This window comes from Pteropus alecto, unplaced genomic scaffold, assembly GCF_000325575.1.
Source record: "Pteropus alecto unplaced genomic scaffold, ASM32557v1 scaffold86, whole genome shotgun sequence".
Taxonomy (NCBI): domain Eukaryota; kingdom Metazoa; phylum Chordata; class Mammalia; order Chiroptera; family Pteropodidae; genus Pteropus; species Pteropus alecto.
This window is the reverse complement of record NW_006442109.1, coordinates 5,042,562-5,058,279: the sequence shown is the minus strand read 5'-3', so window position 1 is coordinate 5,058,279 and position 15,718 is coordinate 5,042,562. Positions and strand designations below refer to the sequence as shown.

Below are 15,718 nucleotides of genomic sequence, written 5' to 3'. Positions count from 1 at the left end.
GTTCTACCATGGGTTAGTTTAGCATACTGACTGGGTTACTCAACCTTGGCGCTATTAACATTTGGGCAGGATAATTCTTTGTTGTGCAAGATTATCCAATGTATAGCAGGGTGTTTAAGCAGCATTCCTAGCCTCTAGCCACTAGATGCCAGTAGCACTCCTAATCGAAAATGTTCCTTGACATTGCCAAAGGTCCCCTGGGGGGCAAAACTGCTCCATGGTTAAGAAATACTGGTCTTATCATGACTACAACAAAACAAATACAACTATCATCTGTATGATTTCATTATGGAGTCAACTGTGGTTAGAGTTCAAATTATACTGGATTAGAAATAAGTTAATTATACCAGTTTTTGTCTACCAGTGAGCTGTCCAATAACAGTAGTAGTTATGAGCACGTGAAATGTGGCTACTCCAAAGTGAGATATGCAATAAGGGTACAATATGCACTGGGTTTTGAAGATTTGATATTTAAAAAATGCAAAATACCTCATTTTTTTGTTAACTGAACTATTTTGGGTACACTTAGTGAAATACATTAATTTCACCAGATTGTTTTTACCTTCTGTAATGTGGCTACTAGAATATTCTAAATTACACATATGGCTCACATTATATTTTTATTGAATAGCACTGGTCTAGAAACTTGAAATGATTTAGTATTATTTTTTAATGAAATAAATTCTTAAGTCTATCAAATAAGCCAAAAAGACTTTGGAAAGCTTTCTACAGCCCTATGAAAATGGCTCACTTTTAACCATCATAACTCTTTATTATCATGTTTAAATGATTTTTCTGCTTTAAATACATTACTTCTATTCCAGCGCTTTATTCTCAATGTCTCAATCGGTTCTTTTCTGATTGCTGATTTATCTTCATGTTGTTCTTTATCATTCTCCTGAACATCAGTTTCTTTCATACACTCAGGACTTTTCCTAGTGGGATGGTGAGATGATGCTGCAGCATCCATCATACGTAGAAAATTGTAAGCAGGAAGAGGAGGTTTCCATTCCTGGGCAGGTAAAATTGCTAGAAAAAAGACACATACAATCAAAAGTTAAAGATGAACAGATTAAAAAAATCATACATAAGAAACTTGATACATTTCTCATTACTAGCTATTTTCATTTTTTATATTATATTTGCAATCTATTATATTCTAAATAAAGGCTAGTATTAATAGGAAAATGAAAGGTCTATAATCTCCCTGTCAGTTAACTCTTGTTGAGGTTTTAAAAAACAGCAGAGCAATATGTTTATGAGATTACCACACACAGATACAAGTTAAAATGAAAAAGTCTTCTGCTTCCCTCCCTACCCTTGTCTTTATCCCAAAGAACTGGAACTGTTTCTTATGAATCATTCCAAAAGAAGTTTTTGGCACATACATATTTCTTATTTTATTATTTAGACAAGTATTTACTTACATTTTAACAAGGATTTTCTGTTTTTGAAGCTTTTGACTGACATTCTTTGTACACGCTTTATGAAAACGAGTTCATTTTATAAAAATAATTATAGAGAGGAATACTTAAAAATTACTATGGAATCAACTGTACTATAAACAGATAGGCACTGAACAATTTCTTAGATGGGCTTCATGGTAGTGACTCTAAGCATCATTTAAAAACATTGGTCATTAGAAGAGGAAAACTGATTTAAGCTTGAAAACATAATAATATATAATAACATGAGATAAATTAGCTAACTTTTCTCCATTTAGTAAACAGATTTTACAAAATAATTTAAAATTTTAATTGTCCATTTAAAATACTATTTTGAGAAATAAATATAAGGAAATTTGCAAAGTAAACCTTTAAAAAATAAATTCCAGTGAAAGATGTTACATGAAAAAAAATGAACTTACATGAAAATGAACTTATATGGAAAAAGCTCATAAAATACAAACTTAAGCATCTCTCATAAATCATATAAATATCTTTAAAAGCCTAGGAAATTCATATAAATTCTGATTTCCTAGAGTAAATTAAAATTCAAACAAAAATCTGTATAAACACATATGCAGTATATCTATACTCACTGATACATATATTTCTTCACTTGGACTCAATTATATAAAATTCTAGTACCTGGAACATCAGCGGGGTATTAACTTTAGGCTACCACTGTACCTGATGTTTTAAATTACTATTACCCAGGTTAGCAGATTCAAAAGTGATAAGGAGATAAAATATTTTCTTGAATATAATGAATGGGCAGGAGGTAAGAATAACTAGTTTGCAATATACAGATAAAGTACCTTTATTAATTTAAAGTATTTTAAAGAAAAGTTTAATTTAAACCATAGGACATATATAGCAGTATTTTTTAAAGTAGACACTATAGCCTACTGTTCTGAGATGATGACAAAATACCTAAAACTGGACATAAATTAGTAATGATAATAATAGCTAACATTTATTGAGCCTTTACTATATACAAGGCATTATTCATTTAATCCTTAAAAACCTCATTTAGGTAAGTACAATTATTATCCCAATTTTAAAAATGAGAAAACCAAGGCCTAAAGAGGTCTTGACCAAAATTAAGTGTAATTCTCAACTAAAAATAGCCAGTGGTCACAACTTTACAGATATTAAGACATGCAGCAATCAAGGTGAGGCAGACTGCTGTGGCACCATGCACAGATTAGGGCTATTCCAAGAGTAGTTGCAAGACCCTCGTCTCATATTCATCTCCCAAAGAGTGGTGAGAGTAGGTCCTGTTCGCACAGAAAACAGGACCCAATGCAGACAAGTGCTGCTTGGTCTGCTTTTCCCCTGGTGCAGAGGCTGCATGAATTACATTAAGACTAGGAGCAGGGAAACCAAGAAATAATGAAAACCCCTCAAGGTGAGTTGGCAATGGCATTCATGAACAAAACTGCAATGGAAGATATACCAGTTTCTCAGGAAACTCAGAACAATAATTCTAATTTTTTCCTCTTGGCAATGGTTTGAGTTGAGGAATCAAAGGCTCTCAAGATGCTCCTTGTAGGAAAGGATCTTTACATGAATCGTGATAATGCTTTAGATTTTACACTTTACAAAGTACTTCTGTATACAAAATTTGATTTTTTAAAATAAATATGTGACGTTAGAATAGGAACTAGTAATCTCATTTTACAGTTGTAGAGGCGGAAACAAAGAAAGACATGTCTAGGAGCCACACAGTAATCAAGGAGGCTCAGGTTTGTGTGTCTTTGAATATTACTAACTTTTTAAAAGTATTTGTTTGAGAGGTACTCTGGCCCTAGCTTCATATAATCCTATTTGACTTATTCAGTCCATGGGGCCTGAATAACAGCAGCTGCAAAATGACAACACTCATTTGACTCTATAAAATAGCAATGCAGATAGAGAAGTGATCAGACTATCTTTAGAGGTCAAGAGCTACAACTGAAAGACCCCTATACTGGGTGGCTAGAATGAAGAAGTCCGAGATAAGAAATAACCACAGAAAGGCCTCTTTCCAGATTATGAGTTAAAAATTAGCTCAGAAAATTGAGACTTAAAAATATCATCTACAACTACCCAAAAGAGCCAAAATAATCATGGAAATAAAGAATAAACTTGGAGGACTCAAATATCACAATTTAAAATCTACAAAGCTGAAGTACTGAAAACACTGTGGTACTGGCATAAGGCACCTGTGTATTGAAAGAATTAAAACATATACGTAAAATAATGCTACATTATTATAATAGCTAAAAGATGGAGATAATCTAAATGCCCATCAACTAATGAATAGAGAAACAAAATGTGGTATATCCATACAAATGAGTATTAGTCATCCACAAAAATGAACTACTGACATAGATGATCCTTGAAAACCTATGCTGTGATTCTATTTGCATGAAATGTCCACATTAGGCAAATCCATAAAGACAAAGTAAACTAGTGGTTGCTAAGGGTTGAGAGTAGGGGATAATGGGGATTGACTGCTAATGGGTATGAGATTTCTTTTTGGAATGATGAAAATATGAATTTAATAGTAGTAATGGTTAAACAGCCTTGCGAATATTCTAAAAACCACTGAATTATATACTTTGAAAGGGTGAATTTTAAGGCATGTGAATTATATTTCAATATAAAAATGCTATCTATAGGCTAAACATAATGTAGTTAAACTGCCTAACTTAATAGAAATGAAACAGACTACCTGGGAAGAAGAGGTGAGCTACAATGACTGTCACTTAAAATAAATTAAAGTATTTGGTTAAATATATACAAATACACACTACGCATGTTGGCTAAGAAACAGTATAACACTGGAGTTTGTAAACCAGAACTGTGTGTGTAAACTTATACATATATATTCACATATATAGATAACACCCCTTATTTCAGGATTCTATCATGGGACAGTGTCAAAATTTATAATATAGTTTATCTGGTATCCAATAACAAACTCTTTGGATAGTTCCTTAGAAGACTTGTCATTACATCAAATTTTATACTATTTCCTCAATATGCTAAAGATCTACATTATTACACATTACCTTATTTATAAATTATAGCAACAGGCCTGTTGTTGCCTGTTGTATAGAAATTAACATATGCATGTATACCACAAGTATAGATTCACATATGTTTTAGAAAAATGGAAGTTATGGCATGTGATAAGCCAGCATCATAAATTCTATGCATCAAGATCTATTTTTTGGTGGTTCAAAATTCTGGCTCTGGAATAAAAGACATCCAGGTTGGAATCCAAGTTTCTTTATTTACTGGTTAATTATATGACTTTTAACTAGTTACTTAACTCTTCTTTAGGTAACCATACTTCATATGACTCTTGTGAAAATGAAATGAGATAATGCATCTTGAATCACTTAGCATCGTACTAGATACCTAGTAAGCATTCTATAAGTGTTAGCTATTTTTAAGTTTAATACAATGGTACTTATTTTCTATGGGTAATAATACCTACCACATAGGAGATTGTCCTATAGACGATGTTATCAACATATGAACATTTAGGATACTTAAAAATATTACAATTCAATTCATTAGCTATATTTCAAGTCTAAAAATCTATGAAACAAAATACAGAACTGTGTGTATTAACAAAACTTACCAATATGACTTTCTAGTCCCGCTTCTAACTTCTTAAGCCACAATAAAAGGTTTTGTTCAGTTATAGCCTGGTCTGAAGGAAACGCAAATACTTGACCACCTGAATGCAGATTCACCACAACAAGAAGAGGAAGGGGAGGCAGAACATCAAAATATGCCTGCAAAATTCTTCTCCCCACAGGAGTATTCTTCCTACAAAAGGCAGCAATTGAACATGTTAATTGATATTTCTTTCTGTAACAAAATAATGAAAGCAATAGTTTATAGAACACTAACCTTTAAATATAGTATTATGCTAGTAAGTTTATTTTATGAAAAAATGTCCTAAAAAACCATGAGGTCTATATTAAAAAGTTTCTTTTAACATAAGGCACAGTGTTTCTCCAAGGAGAAAAAAAGGCAACCAGAGTTTTAATGAAAAACAGGCTTGAAAATTAATATAATCAACAGGTTCTTTCCAAAGTTTAGCCAAGTACTTGATCACATGTTAGTTAACAACTTAAATGGTTGCAAACTATAAAATAACAAGATACTTATAATACTTCTTTTACAAATAAAATCATTTTTTTTGAAACAAAGAATTTCAAACTAAAAATACTTTTAAAATCATGTTCATACAAGGAAACCATAAGTTTAAGAACCTAGCTTTCCTAATACAGCACATTCCACATTATGAAAAATACTATTTTACTCTGAGATACCTACAAGGATAATTACCTGAAAAAATTCTTTCTCAAGCAGTAGGTTAAACTGTTAGTGAACTATTCACAGCAAAAATGTACACTGCCCCATTCTTGTAATTTTTCAAATGAGTTAAAAATAAAATGTCTTTCATCTGATGAATCTGAAGAATGGATAGTGTGTATATAAGCAAACTATGTTCACAGACATTAAATGTAACACAAGCCATATATCTAGAAAATTTATCCAGAAATACTGTTGGTGAATGCACTGAAAACTTTCTGTAACATTTTAGGCTACATTTCAAAAATACAGAGGTATAAAAAAATGAGGAAAAATGACAAAATATCACAATGTTTATTTTTCTGTATTTGCCAAAATTTTCTCAATGGACAATCAGAAAAAAAAATTTTAATCAGAAAAATTATTATTTTTAAAATTTACTATATGACACCCAAAGCAAAGGCAACAAAAGCAAAAATAAACAAGTGGGACTACAAAACAAAATGAAAAGCCACCCTTCGGAACAGGAGAAAATATGTGCAAATCATATCTGATAAGGGGTTAAAATCCAAAATAACCAAAGAACTCATAAATGACAAAAACCAGACAATCCAATTTAATAACAGGCAGAAGAACTGAATAAACATTTTGGAAGACATACAAATGGCCAAAGGGTACATGAAAAGATTCTCAACATCACTAATAATCAGGGAAATGAAAATTAAAACCATGATGAGCTATCACTTCTCATCTGTTTGCATGGCAATCGTCAAAACTACAAAAGTGTTAAGTGTTAGAGAGAATGTAGAGATAAGGAAACTCTTGTGCACTGTTGGTAGGAATGTAAATTGGTGCAGCCACTATGAGAAACAGTATGGAGGTTGCTCAAAAAATTAAAAATAGGGTTACCATATGATCCAGAAAAAAATGAAAATGGGATTATCAAAGAGAACAGATATCTGCACTCCTATGTTCACTGCAACATTATGAATAAAGCAGATATGGGGTGTGTGTGTATATGTGCATATACACATACACATACACACACAATGGAGTGTTATTCAGCCACGAAAAAGAAGGAAATCCTGCCATTTGCCACGACCTGGACAGACAGGCATTATGTTAAGTAAGTCAAAGACAAATACTGCACAGTATCTTGTATGTGTGGAGTATAAAAAAAAAAAAAAAAATCAAACTCATAGAAACAGTAGAAAGTGGTTGCCAGAGACTGGAGGTTGGGGAAAATAGGCAGAGGTTGGGAAAAGGATACAAACTTTCACCTGTAAGATGGTTAAGGTCTGAAGATGTATAATTTGCTGACTGTAGTTGATAACACTATATTATATAATTGAAATTTGCTGAGAATAGAACTTAAATGTTTTCATCCCCCCCAAAAATTTATATGTGTGTACGAACAGGTGATGATGTGATAGATGTGTTAATTATCTAGATGGAAGAATCTTTTCACAATGTATACATATATCAAGTCATCACAATGTATACTTTAAATATCTTATGATTTTGTCAATTATACCTCAATAAAGCTGAAAAAATACTACAAAGGAAAAAAATTATTGTAGAACAGAATTAATCTAGAACAAGATCATTTTAGACCATCTGAGGGAGTTTTGTTACTAAAATATCATGATGACATACACATTGGTCTCAAAATATTAACTCTGAAGGTAGAGAGCTTCATTTCCTAATGAAATAATGATAATTATACTTTCTTTACCTTTTAAATATTAATAAAAATATACTTACAGATTTAGCCAGCAAGGAGTAACTAAATCCAAGTGTTTCCCTTTTACCAGTGTCAATACTGCTTTTTTATGCTGAGGGTTTATGCTGCCATTACTGAATAGAATAAGTAATGGTTTCTGAAGCCTTAAATAAGTGGGAAGATTTTCTACAGTGATTTCTGGCTGTGAAAACAACAACATGAAGAGCAATGATACAAAAAATAGGAAATATGTTCAAATCACTCATGCAATTTTAGTTTGTAAATGTAATTCGAACATATTTTCATTTCAAGAGAGATCTGCTATACTGATAATTATATCTTGAGTTTTTATTTAAGCCCACTTTATCTTAATAATGAATTAGTTATTTTCAAAATAAAACTACTAATAGAATTTGAAAGTAAATTAATTTAAAGGAGCTCCCCATTTTACAAGGATGTAACACTTCTAATGATTTCTTATGCTAACTAAGATCTGGACTGGACTAGCCATCATACATACACAAGACAAAACTCTTGTTATGCTTTTATCTAACATAAAATTTTTGAAAAAATATAAGCGAGCTTTAAAGATATCTTTTAACATCTATGATTACTTAAAATAAAAATAAAATCTTATGTTTCAATATCATGGATTTTTAGCATAATTAAAATAACCAAAAATATGTTTATTTGGGGGTTTAAAATAACAAAAAAATTGCTAAAAAATTAATAAAAAATAAGAAATCTAATCCTTTTATTCTTAATTAAAAGTAACCATTTTTATATGGTTATAAAAGACAATGTATTATTGACAAGAATTGGAAAGAGCATCTAACAATGTCAATATATTTAGAATTAAAAAGCTATGACTTAGAATATTAAAGTCTACCATTTTTCATATTTAGTTCCATATCTATTATTTCATCTTCTAGACAGACTTATGAGCTAGATTAAATCATCCTCTATTAGATAAATAATCCCCAGCTGACAGATGAGGAAAACAACGAAGAGAAGCTGACTTGCTAGAGTCAGAAGGCTAATAGGAGAAGAGTTGAATCTAGCACCTAGGCATCCTGTTCATCAGCTTCACATCTCATTGGATCCCACTAAAATCCCATTAAACAATTTTATTTTTTTCATGGTGCCAACCACCACTGAATACACTACTAGTTCATCATCCTAAAACATTAAAATCTGTTTTCAAAGCCACTTTCCTCTGCCAATTCTTATTTTCTTCAAATTCTTTTTCTTCTACACTTAAAATAGTTTCTCACACCTTCCTCTTTCATGACTTAAATCTTAGATCCCTTCTCCAAATTCTTCTATGTTGTCTTCTTGTGTTAACTATCAATCTTTAACCTTCTACGTGAGCTATATGCCCTTCCTAAAAGGGACAGATCTCATCAAGCCAGCAGATCTCCTCACTCAACAGATTCGAAACAGGTTAAGATCAAGTTACCACTGCTCAATTCAAACATTTACTAAGAACAACAAAGTTCAAAATGTTATGCTAGGTACTGAACCAAAACGAAATAAAATATTTTCCCTGTCCTCAAAGAATTCATACTTTAGAGGAGACAGGTATACAAACTGTTGTGATCCAATAAAAAATTTAATGTATAAAAATAAGGAAACCTATTGGCTCAAAATTAAGCTAAAAAGCAAGGTCGAGGAGCTCATGGATGATTTTAGATAGTGATATTTGATCTGGACCTTGGATAAGGAATAAGATCTTGACAGACTGAGTTGTGTGCTAGAGCAGGGATTCCAGATATAGGGAGCATGATAAGGATAGGCAGAGAGGTGTTAAGGCATATATAATATCTGGGGAACAATGAAAGTGAAATATGCCAGACTTAGGCAACCAAGAGGCCAATGTGGCTGTCAGATCAGGTGGGAAAATGATTTCACAGGTTTTCTAGTTCCCAGGAATAATGAGATTTTGTATCAAATGAGTGACATGATTAGGCCTGTTTTAGGATGACTGATTGGAATATGAATTTGTAGAATGACAGAGCAGTGACGGGCTCTGCTCTTTCCAATGTCTGCCAGAAAAGAGACAAAGAGTCTGTGAGTTCAGAAGTTAAAATTAGAAATCAGATTTAGGAATCATCAGCTCGTATAATGATGGTAGAATTTATGGGTATAGATAAAACTTCCCAAAGGAAGAACATAGCAAAAGAAAAAAAAAAAGGGTTGAGGATGTAACCCTAGAGTGGCCAGAAAGTTGAAGGAGTATCTAGAGAGGACTGAACTGCAAAAGCCAGAGAAAGAGAGACTTTTAAAAAGGAATGACATAGTTAATAATTTTGATTGTTACTGAGCAGCTAAGGAGAAACAGAAAAGGTTATTAAATGTGGTAACTGGAGGGTGACCTTTGGCTATTTGAGTATGTAAGAGGCTATAATTATGTGGGTTCTGGTATTCTTATTCATAATAAAAGCATGAAAAAGGAACTCAATGTATCTGAGAAAAATACTAAACATATTTCCTAACAAATAGTTCAAAGTGTGACAGCCTTGGATATATCATTGCTTATGTAGTTAGTTATCATTTGGGCATTATTTACCTAGGCTAATTATTTACCTAGGCTAATTTGTCATTAGATTTGTTAAATAAAAATGTGATGCCATGTAACACGTTTACCATCTGGTCACCCACTCCTCCTCCTTCCTGTTCAAACGAGGGAACCAAAGTCTTTCCAGCACCTAAGCGCAGGCCAGGAGATGAGCTTGCTGCTTGCTGGCTGTCGCAGGCACTACGGGCTCTAGACTTAAACCCCCAACACAGAGCAGCTTTAAGAAATTTAATAACCACTTGAGGGTTTTAGAATTTACGGAAAGGCCACACACTAAAAGCAAAATAATTCTTATAGCTGTTCAGCATTTAGTTGAACACTGTAAACCAAAACATTGTTGAATAAAACACTGACACAATGCAGTGTTTGCCTAAGCAATGAACAGATTTTAATAAGTTTGCCCACAGTTTCTCAGCTTTAAAGAATGTAATATTAACGAAAAAAAATCAGACATCAATTTTTATCTATTATTTAGGCAAAAGGAGTAAAATAATACAAATCTTCTGTCAGGCAAAACAGGAATAAGTATCAGAAGCCTTAAAAATGTGCCTACCCTTTAGAATAGCAATTCAAATTCTATGAATTTACCATAAACACTAAATCATGGAAATACCCAAAGATTACCTACAAGGATGATCTCTGAGTAAAACAAAACTAAAGACAACTTAGATATTCATCAACAGAAAACTGATTAAATTGTTTTTAGTACAACAGAATATTAGGCAGATATTAAAAAAAATGTACCTATCTTTACTTCTTAATGAAAATAGCCCTTAATATAGAAAGATAAACACGTATACACACAGAATTTTTCTAAAGTTTTGAGAAAATATATCCCCAAATTTAAACTTAGTTAAAGAGGTTATAGTTGATTCTAACTTTCTTCTTTATAGTTTTCTCTATTATCTGGAAAAAACAGTTGAAGGCTTATAATAATTCCAAAAATATCACACTATGTATATGCTAAAAAAGATCCATTTAATAACATATTAAAGACAAAATTGTTACTTTACTAAATAATTTAGAAAACTACATCCTGAAAATATTAATAATTTGATTAATTATAACCTGTAACTTTAATTGGTGGGGGTGGTGAGGGAACAGAACCAAGGTGACAAAAGACTTAATGATTAGAACTACAGTCATTTATTTGAGCCTAAAATATGTCATTTAAATCATCATGACAAAAAAAACATAAAAATAAGAGGATATTCGTTCAGTATTTATAGCTAATAGTGCTCCTTATGTCACTTTATAAATGTAGAAAAGCATAGATTTATAATAATCTAGCTATGTTTAATATAAATACAAACCAACTGAAATCAAGAAATGCAGATTATATCTTTTGTGCCCCTGAATCCACTATTATACAAAGTAAGCATTGAAAAGAGGGACTTTCATTAAGTCAACATTTTGTTCCAAATCTGTGTAAATAATAAGAATAGTAGTTAAACTTTGTTGAATGGTTATCAGGGGCCAAACACTGAACATATGCACTGTACACATACTTCATGTAGTCCTTACAGTAACTCTCAGCAGCAGGTGCTAGTATCTCCTACATTTTACACATGTGGAAACTGAGCCACAGAGAAGTTACACATAAAGCCAGTAAGGAATCAGGAAAGGATTTAAAGCTGAACAGTCTGACTCTCAGGAATCCATGCACTTTATACCAATTTTCAGCCTAGATTAAGTACTTCAACGGGCCATCAGCCACACTAGTCTCAGCAATAAAAATTATCCAAAGACATGTAAACTTTTGGCAAAATAAAATATACTCACAAATGTTTCCAGCAATGAATTTGTTATTATTTGAACTATGTCTTGCACATGGGTGTTAGCTAATGGAATGCTCTCTACTTTGCCTTCTTTGTGTCTGGCTAGCAGCAGGGCTGGAAGAGTTGCAGTATATTTATTTGACCTATGGAGAAATATAGTAATAAAAATTTTAACCAAAATATAGCAAATCATCAAAAACATGAACAATCGGGCCAAGAGGTCACAGTGGGAGGCAGCAAATGGAAAGCCCTACTACCAAGAAATAAAAAAGAACTAAATTTACAGACAAATTTATCTTCTGAAGCCTTGACAATTTAGCCTAAAAGAAAGCAACAGATAATAATCTAGCCAGATTTTTTTTCTAGACGACTTATTCAAGAAAATGTCTAAAGAGAATGGGGAACAAACTGAATGGTTCTCAGCCTTTTTGGACTGCTTGCCATATCCTGAGCAGGGAGATTGGCATTTATTAGAAAACTATTTGCAGGGACTACACCAGGTGCTTTTAGTTAAGGTTTCACTTAACCCTCAGAACAGCCCTTTGAAAGAGCCACTATCACCCCCATTTTACAGATACGGAAACCAGGACTCAGAGAGTGATAAATGGCAGAGAGAGAAGTCAAACTGAGAGACTCCAGATAAAGAGCCTGTGCTCTCTTCACTGAAAAAGCCCAAATCTGCTCCCTCCTATCACTAGTTTTGCTAGCTAAACCTATAAGAACATCCTTAATTAGGAAAAAAAAAAGCTTTGTGTGAAATTACCATTGAGGTAGTCACGTTTACATCATAAAAACTTAATTCATGCTAGAATAAAGTACAGACATTATAATATAAACATGAACAGAGAGGCCAGTCATCAGACTACCTGCAGGACCCTTTAAGTTAACCAGTCGGTTATAAACAAAACACACCCTGAAAACCACTGGTCTAGTTGCTTGGGCCACAAATAAATGACCAATGACAGCAGAAAAGAAGAGAGTGGGTGACTGTCCATGCGTAGGTGAATAAGTCATATTTCCCAAAGATCTGGAGTTCAGTATTTACTTTTAAAAAATTACTAATTTCATGGGTAGAACAGGAGCTTGATCATCAAAAGCATGTATGTTGCCGGTGCTCAGGATGAAAGATTTAAGCGTGGCAATCATAATCAGGAATATTATAATCAGCAAGTAAGAAAGACAAACTACTGGGCTTAACAATTCCACTTGCTTCTGAAAATGAGCCATTGATGCAGATTAATCATACTCTCCAAATTTTCAGTTCAGTCTTTAATTCTGCAGTAACTAAAATATTTGGTAGTTCACAGGAGCCCCCAATTCTACAAATAAAGCAATTTAAGTGGCTAAAACCACTAAGTGTATGTTAGCAGTAACTTAAAATTAGGTAGGACTATAGGGTATAGTTGAACTAAAATTTTGGGAGAAATCTGGAAATATGGAAAGATTTTTACACACACACACACACACACACCCCACACACCCCCCCCTTGGTGGCAAATCAAAACCCAAACAAAATTTCCCCCCACCTGCCCAAAATATGACAACTCCAAAGAATCAAATTTCAGGTAACAGAACACAAAAAGGAAAATTTTTATAGGAAGATGAAGTAATATAAATCCAAGGTTGCCCTGTGGGGAGCTCTAGCCTAAAGTAAAAGAATATCTAAAAATTCTAAATAGTCAGGTGGCACTTCCCAGAGAATGAAATTAAAAATTTAGTTATGCCCTATCTTCTTCATTAACTGTGTAAAGACAAGCAATATATTATTTTACAAAGTCCTTCCTCCCTAAAATCAGAAGACCAATAAACTTACAGTATTGAAACATCATCTTCAGAATAAATTCCAGTGACAACATATCCTTTTAGGTACTTTCCTGCTTCAGTGAAATCTTCTTTTGCTATGAATACACAGACAAAAATATGAAAACTTTAAAATTATGTGTGCTGTTCAACTGATGAACAGATTTATAAATGATAGTATTTTGTTATTAATTATAAAGATAAATACTTAAGTGCAGACCTTATATAACTTCGTAGTTCTAAAATAAATCTGTTCTTTTTATGACATTTGATTATTACAGATACGTAGATTGACACAATGAAACTACGGTTCCCTAAACAAATGTACTCTAAATGTAATTGATTTTTAGCACTCTAATCACAGAATTACTGAACAAATATTTGTTGCTTTTTTAATTTACTCCTAAGGCATGATAAATGGAGACAACTAACCTATAAGTAGCCTGGAAAAAAAAGCAGGTATGTAAAATGATATACACATTATAATTACAAAATCTAAAAATGCTTATACGCATAAACAAAAATAGAAGACTGAAAAGTCCTCTAACAGTGTCTGTATTAAGGTTCTGTGATTATGAAGGATTTGAGTCTTCTTTTTATACTCCCTGTATTTCCTGTAATGTGTTTTTGTTACTTATGAACTTTAACTTGTGTATCAGTCTTTTCTCATTTGTTAGGATACTGGTATTTGAAATTAAATTATTCTATAAATTTCTAAATACATTTTCATAAATAATAGCATATTCTGGATCATGTTGATGACTATCTTATAACCAATAAGCAAGTGTGAATTAAATAGTTGTAGACTAATGAGAAAAGAGCAGGAGTGGACTGATATAAACGATGTGTTCTTGCCAAGTGAAGGCCAAATGATGGCTCAGCTTGCTGCAAGAAAGGGTCACAGGAGTTCAAATATAAAAACAATGATAGAAGATTTGAGTCATAAAGCACCTAGCAGTCTGGGCATGCTGAATCCAAAAGATCTGTACCTTAGTGTTTAGCACTATATTCAGGATATGAGCGTCCACAGTGTTAACATCAGATAACCACAAGATTATTTTCTTTAAAAAGGATGAATACTTTCCACAAAATTGAGAAACATTGTTCGTAGGAAAGCAAATTTGCTAGAGTGGCACAGTCAGCCAATAGGCAGCACTGAGAGCTCATTTATAATCATGACTTTAATGAGAAACTAGTAACCCATGAAAATATTTTCTTTATCCTGTGCTATGCCAAAGCAGAAACGATTCACAAGAAAACTAAGCAACAAGAAAGGGCTGAGTTCCTATACTTTCATTTCTAAGAGGAAACAAGACTAAATTCTGGTCAATAATTGATAATCATGATCTAAAGCAATGACATAATAGAATCTGTTTCAGCTTTTTTTTTGAAAAGTAAATGTAAAACTACACTAATATTTCTATATAATTTCCACATATAGAAGCCTCTCTAACTTGTGAATGTTTCTTGAAATTCTCTTCATGAATCCACTTGTTCATAAATCCTAAGTTACCTGTGGGATAGGAGCATTTAACACTGTAGACCTCAAATGCATATCCATTTCCACTACATCAGAGTGTAAATTTTCCTCTGAATGTTTAAAACCGTGAATATTCTCCTCCTTGATGAAAACTGCATATACATCAGAATGTATGGCAACCCCAAATATAAGGACATAATCTATCATCTAAATAAAAAGTTTTAACCACTATAAATATGCTTGGGATGTAATATTAATGGTGACCTATAATATTTAGTTATTTAACTATAAACATATTTTAATTGCATAAAAATACATTAATTTAGTAGTATTGCTTTTTTTGTCACATATTATTGAATAGTTTTATATATATATATATACATATATATATACACACACATAGATCTGTTTTTTAACTCTGTCAGCAAAAGTTGAGAAGCAAGAACACTCCGGTAACTAAAAGCACTACTAATCTCTAGATCTTGGTTTCTAAATTCGATGTCTCACTAAAAGGAACTTGGACTCCTTAGAGAAATATCTGATTCCAGGAATGGGGCTGGGAATATATTGGGCCGAAAGGACATATTCAAAGAATGA

The 15,718-nt window shown here is 32.4% G+C and overlaps 1 protein-coding gene across 7 annotated transcripts in view; it reads right to left on the bottom strand.

Annotated features, from left to right (window-relative positions):
• Window positions 1-607: 607 nt before the first annotated feature.
• TXNDC16 (thioredoxin domain containing 16) overlaps window positions 608-15,718 on the bottom strand; it is a 67,797-nt gene continuing 52,686 nt past the window's right edge. For all 7 annotated transcript variants that reach the window (XM_015596132.2, XM_006920185.3, XM_025038871.1 and 4 more), the window contains 5 exons: window positions 13,655-13,739; window positions 11,846-11,984; window positions 7,527-7,687; window positions 5,080-5,270; window positions 608-1,029 (listed from right to left, as the gene is read on the bottom strand). In XM_015596132.2, coding sequence (XP_015451618.1) covers window positions 761-1,029; window positions 5,080-5,270; window positions 7,527-7,687; window positions 11,846-11,984; window positions 13,655-13,739 — 845 coding nt within the window. In that variant the 3' untranslated portion in view covers window positions 608-760. The remainder of the gene's footprint in view (window positions 1,030-5,079; window positions 5,271-7,526; window positions 7,688-11,845; window positions 11,985-13,654; window positions 13,740-15,718) is intronic.